Source organism: Dermacentor variabilis, chromosome 7 (assembly GCF_050947875.1).
Source record: "Dermacentor variabilis isolate Ectoservices chromosome 7, ASM5094787v1, whole genome shotgun sequence".
NCBI classification, from domain to species: Eukaryota; Metazoa; Arthropoda; class Arachnida; order Ixodida; family Ixodidae; genus Dermacentor; species Dermacentor variabilis.
The window spans coordinates 144,985,789-144,992,501 of NC_134574.1; the positions used below are offsets into that span (position 1 = coordinate 144,985,789).

The 6,713-nt window shown below is 45.6% G+C and overlaps 1 protein-coding gene across 1 annotated transcript; it reads right to left on the reverse strand.

Annotated features, from left to right (window-relative positions):
- Positions 1–2,216: 2,216 nt before the first annotated feature.
- On the reverse strand, positions 2,217–6,207 carry LOC142588080 (GTP cyclohydrolase 1 feedback regulatory protein-like). The gene is made up of 3 exons (XM_075699542.1): positions 6,018–6,207; positions 5,854–5,948; positions 2,217–3,790 (listed from the first exon to the last, which is right to left on the reverse strand). The coding sequence occupies exons 1-3, from the start codon at positions 6,051–6,053 to the stop codon at positions 3,667–3,669; spliced, it is 255 nt and encodes an 84-aa protein (XP_075555657.1). The 5' UTR covers positions 6,054–6,207; the 3' UTR covers positions 2,217–3,666.
- Positions 6,208–6,713: the final 506 nt, after the last annotated feature.

Genomic DNA, 6,713 nt, shown 5'->3' on the forward strand with positions numbered 1-6,713 from the left:
GGAGCTTTCGGAGTCCGGAGGTAGAATGGCGTCTGCGGCGCGAGTACGCCGTACAGCCGGACTCGCGCCGTTGTTTATGTTATTTCTCGCACCTGTCTCGTCTCGTATGATGTCGCAGCAGCGTAAAGAGGGAGGGTGGGGTCATTCTAGATTTTTCTGATCTAAGCACCCCCCCTCACTTTGGGCATCACGATCGTGAAAAAAAGGGGGTGCTTAGAATCGACTAAATATGGTAGTGCTGATACCAGCTTAAGTTGACATGTACAATCCTTATATTTTGCCTGGCATATTGCCATGAAATAGAAATGTCTTGATGGTGCATATTGACAATTAGGTGGACCAACCGCAGCCCCCAATGACATTGGAAGACTGTTTTGAAAGTTAGCCATAAAAATGGGCACTGCAATCACCACAAAGGTCAAGCATGAACTAAAATTAAGCTCAAGCTATAATGGGCGCCAACTGCCACTGATCAAGCATGGTCCAAGACACGTACAACAGAAACTCGATCATTATGCTGCCAAGTGTGCGGGTGAAACTTTCTTTTCTGGAGCACTATAGTGGAGCGCTTAAGATTAATTTTGTTGGCTTCTGGCTTTTTAGTGTGCAACCATATCCAGGCATATAAAGAAAGCATGTTTGCATTTCATCCTGGCTGGAACAGTCACAACGGTTGCAAGTAAAACCAGGCCACCTTACACACAGCAAGCCGAACATTAGCCGACCAGTCTTGAAAAAACCACTGGTGCTCGGTTTCGCCTCCACATTCGCCCACCTAGCCATGGAAAATAGGAGAGAAAGGGGGGGGGTTTCATGCCGTTCGAATAAAAAAGAATGTGTTCCAAAGCTGTTGGGTTGCAACGTCTCTCTGTTCAAGTCAGTGTGTCAAAACAAAACAGAAAAAAAAAATTTTTTTTTTTCACCAGAACAAAGACTGTTTCGGAGAGAAACCGAAATATTTTTGATCGGTTTTCAGTTCAAGGGGAAAGTCAGTATTAGTGCGTATCTCACACGGGAACAGCACAAATGGTAGCCGGTCGAGTGCGCCACTAATCTAAGCCTGTAGCTCAGTGCGCTAGTAGATCGGCATTGTAGGAAAATCCAGGCCTTGCTCATTGAGGGCTTGTTTCATTGTTCTTTCATGTTTAAGTTGATTTTATTCGAACAGCAGTATTTCGATGAGTATACTCAATGACGTGCTGCTGCTGAGATCATGCTCGGTGCCTTGACTCGGGGCACCGAGCATGATCTCGGGACTCATTAACTTATTGAGAAAAATTGATACTATGTTTTTATTGTTACTCTGCTTTGAAACGTTTTGTATGTAAACAAAAACTGTTATAAATTACGGATAATTTTGTTGTTCTGGAGCAGTACCATTACGGAACTTTTTCAAGTGGAACAAAACTAAAACGAGAATGAAAACCATTTCGTTCAGACACCCTAGTTCAGGCACCAGCATCATGGCCACTGGCAGGAATTAAAAAGTTGGAAAGCTAGAGTGTCCTTTGCTGTTGTGGTTGCAAATGGATCTGAGCAGAATACAAACGTTCCATTTTACCAAAATTTGAACGCACTAATCGTTTCAAGTTCCTTACCTAAAAGTTTCCTTTCCATTGACAACCATTCCTGCATAATTAAATCATTTTTTTAATAGGCACAAGCTTGTACACCATGTCAGCACGTATTCTGCTTTCACTCGCATCATGAAACAGGACTGCAGTACGTTCGCTTGCGAATGAAAACATTGCTCTCCGAGCAGCACTTTTTTTGCCACAGTGCAAGTTTCTTGCTCTAAACAACCTGCAATGTGCTTTCGCCACATCTTAGGTTGTGCACTGACTGTGACACTCGCTAGCTTTTAAAAAATGTTGGCAAGAATAGTCTTTGAAAGGTGTCAACATGGAAAGTCGAATTCTATGCCACGGAAAAAAATGAGAGCTTGTGACATCATGATGCTGAGAGCAGAGTCTTTTTTTTTTCCGTCAGTAAATTCTCAAACTACAGTTGAGAACCAATTTAGCAATACCAGAGTGCTCAATCGGTTCATACTTGGGAATTTTTCAAAAGAACTACAGACAGACATCACAAACACAAGCGCTTTCATGTGCCATCTTTTTGTCGCACTGACAACTGTTTCTTTCCTACCCAATTTCACAGGTGATAAGACATGATAAAACATGCCTGTATCGAGCAGTAACTTATTCCACACACCCTGCAACAAAAAAATAATTTTATATCAAGCAACGACCATACAAAAGCCAGTTGAGCCAACAATCACAGTAAGTTCTTTAGTACTTTGAACAATGCCTTGCTGCTGTGGCAGGATACACCAAAGGATCAGGGTTTTGTTCCTCAATTAGTCCATACTAAAGCCCCTCCATCCATGTGCACCACTGCTTTTGCTAAGTAGCGCCAACCTTTGATGTGCCGCTGTTCTGATTCATCGATCACGTGTCAGTTGTGCTTCCGTAATTTCCAATTCCTATGTTACGTTTCCGGTAGTTCCGCTTCCTGGATTTCCGGAAGTTCCCATTTTTCACTTGTTGCACGCTTGCATCTCTATGCAGCAACAGCAGGTGTCAGTGACGTCACTTATGCTTGGAACTGGAAGCTGGGACTACGTCAGTTTGTTTGACACCGCAAGCTGAGCGAATGAGCGAGGGAGAAGCATGGAGGAGGAGGGCAGGCTGGCAGTACCTATGTGGAAGCATTTATGGCAGGGCTTTAGGCCATACCTTGTACAGCCACTTGAAGAAGTTGTAGATGCTCAACCTTTCTTAGATGTGTTCTTCTACTCACAATTTAACATTGTTCCCTGACAATCTACTGAAGAGAGCAGCAGTGGTTATACCCAGCCTCATGCGGCTCTTGTGCTAGCGTGAGGTATGATGGCTGTGTCAATACGTCTACCACAATACATTCATCCTGAGCAGGAGTAGATGCAAGCTGCACTGGTAAGCTGAGAAGGCAGCTAATTGTAACCCATAAAAGTGTGAGGCAAGCAGATAAGCAAGACCTAAAGAAGAAGGCGTGACCATAATTGAGTTCTACGTATCAGCTGCCATTTATCTGAACTGTTGGTTCAGCATTACACTGTTCACTTGGGGCTAAGTTACTTCTTTTTGGTGATTTCTCCTTTGGAATACAGAAAAAGAGACCAGCTCTCCGGGAGCAATATTCAAGTTATATAAACTTCTGTGGATATGGTCACTCGTGCGGGATATTGCCTGACTCGGCACAACGCCAACAGGCAACAGCATACCTAACACTGTGCCAAGATTTATATCTTGGTTCTGAGGAAAAAAATGTATAAGAAAAATAAATGCCCTTGGTCATGGCACTACGTATAACAAGGTACTGCGCCCAGACAGCATACCTGGCGCTCTGCGAGGAAAGCTGTTGCCCATAGGCGTTGGCATGTCCGGGGGTGGAGAGCAGCGCCACAGGGCTGAGTTTTACAAAATATCACGGTTGTGATAGACCAAGAATAATAACCCATCGTTAAGTGAACCCGTGGTGAAGTGAGTGGGCTGTTTTACCCAGTGACTGGCCAGCAGTTTGAGACGAAGCAGGTGTAAAAATAGAAACATGAGACAAGCAATTGATGCTAGTAGTGGCGCCAGAGCGGTAAATGCAAAACGCTGTAAGACATGACGCGCGACGTCACGGCTTGTGTAAAGTCCAGATGCAAGTCTGGCCAATGCCGGACATTGCCACCACACGGTAGCCCATCAGCTCTAGCTTGTTCAGCACAGTGCGGGGTGGGTCTTCCGTCCGGTACTCGGGGCTGAAACAGCAAACATGATCCATGCGCAATTAGTACTGTTTAAGGTGCATTCATGACAAACAGGAGCAGAAATTTTCGCAGCAGACAGCGTATCACTTGACCCATGCGCGATGACTTGCTGCCCTTGCCGAGTTCGGATTTCTCCGCTCACAGGCCAGATGGAATATGTGGCGCAGTATTTCTGGCCATCCGTTCTACAGTCATCAACATGGACTGGACTGGTATGGCTATTTATCTGGTGTGGAATTGTGTTTGTGATAGCAAACATGAGTTTTTACTTTGCTGGTTTGTTGGCTACAAGCAGGCGTGCGATAGATTGCATAGCCTACATGAGAGCGGCCTAGAGAACGCTCTAGCCTTTTATGCTTTGGCAATGTGCACAAGAATTGGAGTCTGGAGTAAGCATGCGGATCCCTAGAACACGCTCCAGCCGAGTGAATGCGCCTTCTGTGGACTCTGCCCCCGTGTGTGAATGCAGTTTAACAGTTGCCCCAACCCTAAGGTGGCCCAGACACCTGGGTACTCTAAATGATGTCCTGCATGGTACCGTGGTGGTAGGTGTTCATGTGTAAGTACCAGCGTCAGTAACATCTGTGACCTTGGATTCTAAAATTTGAATCTTTGCAAGCTTGCACGCTCGCTTAAATGGTTGTATAGCCTTCAGCATACGAGCCGGGAAGTTCTTTTTTTAAAAACTCTTGACAGGATCTTTAAACATTGCCAGTGGCATATAACCCAGAGAGGCGGACATTATTTGCACGAGAAATCACACACACACACACAAATGGTTAATTAACACAAGTTCAAACTCACATTTAATTGGTTACTTTAGGGAAAATATGACTGAATTCAAGCTATATATAGTGAGTTCTCAAGCCACAACAACTTGAACGAAATTTGATGTTACCATCGTTCCGAGATAAGAACTGTCTCTTCAGCTACGACACGCAAATTACCATATGCATAAGTAAAGGGATTAAATAATGCCTAATAATTGAAAATCATTTAGTAAAGCATTTATTTGCAACTACGCATCTTGATTTCTCGTACGAGTATACTGTCCGCCAATTCGAGTAGTCCGTCTTGTGCTATTGCCACAGGTGACGAAAAAAAAAATACGTTAAACGAAAGAAAAGCTGGTATAATTATACTCGAGCACACACAAGCATCGGTGTTCATTCGCGCCACAATCGGGCCACAATCATTTTATCTGTTATGCAATTTCCTTAGATTACTGCCGTCAGTTACGTTCAGGAAGTTCTTATCGGGCGTTGACACAAGGTCGATTATTGTACGTAGTCACGGCACGAAGTTAACGCGCGGCTTCGGCTTTAAGAGTGCCCTGAACGTACGGCAGCGACAGACCGCGAAGCCGCCGCAAAGAGGCGACAATTTGCAACTCCGTCTCACATGACCGTCGTCTCCAGTAGTGACCTTGGTTTCAAATGATTCACCAACCACCGGGAATTTTATCTGTTTCTTTTTTTTTTCTTCTTTTTTTTACGACCGGCGCGGATAAAGGCCAAAGCGCACCACCTTCTTCCGCGAACGGACACGCCAATCACTGCAGCAGCTCAATCACTGTCACTGTGCCTCAACTAAAAAAAAAACAAAAAAAAAAAGAACAGCGCGTTTCGTAGTTAAGAACAAAATCGAACAGAAGGCATTTACGCGTGATGAAGTGCTCCCTGTTAGTCACAGCTGTCATTCGCCTAAAACTTGAGAGAGTCAATTCCGAGTGGGATGTGAGGCACGCCCTCGATCCCCTTTCGAAATTTCGAAATGTCCGCAACATGCTGTTAGCTCGAGAGAAATATTTAATGGTGTCGGCAAGTGATGTCGGCAGAGGAAAACAGGCAAAAGCCGGTTGTCTCCGTCAATTAAACCATGCGCACTTTCGACGAAAGATGAGCGTTCGGCGTTCCGCTGAGCATGCCCACTGCTTCCGTTTTGGGTTCCCAAATAGCGACAAAGCTGCCAGCGATAACGCTTGCTTCGCGTACGAATCCCGAGCAAATATGAACAGGCCGAGGGAAGCGACGGTCGGAAGACGGCGCACTCACAAGTCGTTTCCTGGCTGGGTGATCTTGCGCGCGCAGAGGTGCTCCATGAGAGTTGGATCGCTGTTGCGGTCCCCTACGATGGTCGGCCCGTTCTCCTGCGGCAAGATGAACACGACAGCAGCGTTACAGCCGCGAGCAGGAACTCCGCACAGCGTGCCACTTACCAGTCGGATCTGGGTTGAGATCAACATGTACGGCATCGCGGTCTTCAAGTTGCCCCACACGAGAAAGTCCGCGTGTGCGTTCTACGTCTGCCGTCTGCTGCGCGTGCCAACAAATGCAGGCAGCTCGTAACACGCGTCCCGCGAGCGACTACAGCGACCCACGTGCGATCTGCGCTCTACGGAGTTGTGTAAACATTTGAGTGAATTCGTACTGAAGCCAGGCCCCGCACACTCTCAAGTTCAACAAATGGCCACAGAGGGCGAAAAATCAATCGAGGCGCGTTTCAGCGTAAGCGCGCAAGTGGAGCTACTGTAATTTGGTCGAATACTTTAATTTGTGCTTTCTCTGCTAGGGGCGCTGAACATGCTGAATTTTTTACTTTACACAAACCATTGACATAAACAATCGAGGTGTCTAAGGATGCTTTTTTACCTCAGGCAAATAGGCAGTTGATTTTTTTTTAAATTTGATTGTTGAAGCTGCTTTTTAGTCATAGCGTCAAGGTTTTTGTACTTGATTAACCACCGACAGCCGACAGCCTATTGGTATCGATGTGTTTTCCTGGCCGTTGGCGTTCGAATACTACGGCGGTAAAACATTTTCGAAAGCATGCTGGTTTCGTCTGCGAGTCACTACATAGACTTGCTGTAAAGAGGTCTACTCTTGGCAAAAAATAGTGCCTCATTTTGTTTAGG

Coding starts and splice junctions, on each gene's coding strand:
- LOC142588080 (XM_075699542.1), bottom strand. CDS start 6,053: ATGCCGTACATGTTGATCTCAACCCAGATCCGACTG. Junction 5,949..6,017: donor TCTCAACCCAGATCCGACTG/GTAAGTGGCACG, acceptor ATCTTGCCGCAG/GAGAACGGGCCGACCATCGT. Junction 3,791..5,853: donor ACCCAGCCAGGAAACGACTT/GTGAGTGCGCCG, acceptor TTGCTGTTTCAG/CCCCGAGTACCGGACGGAAG.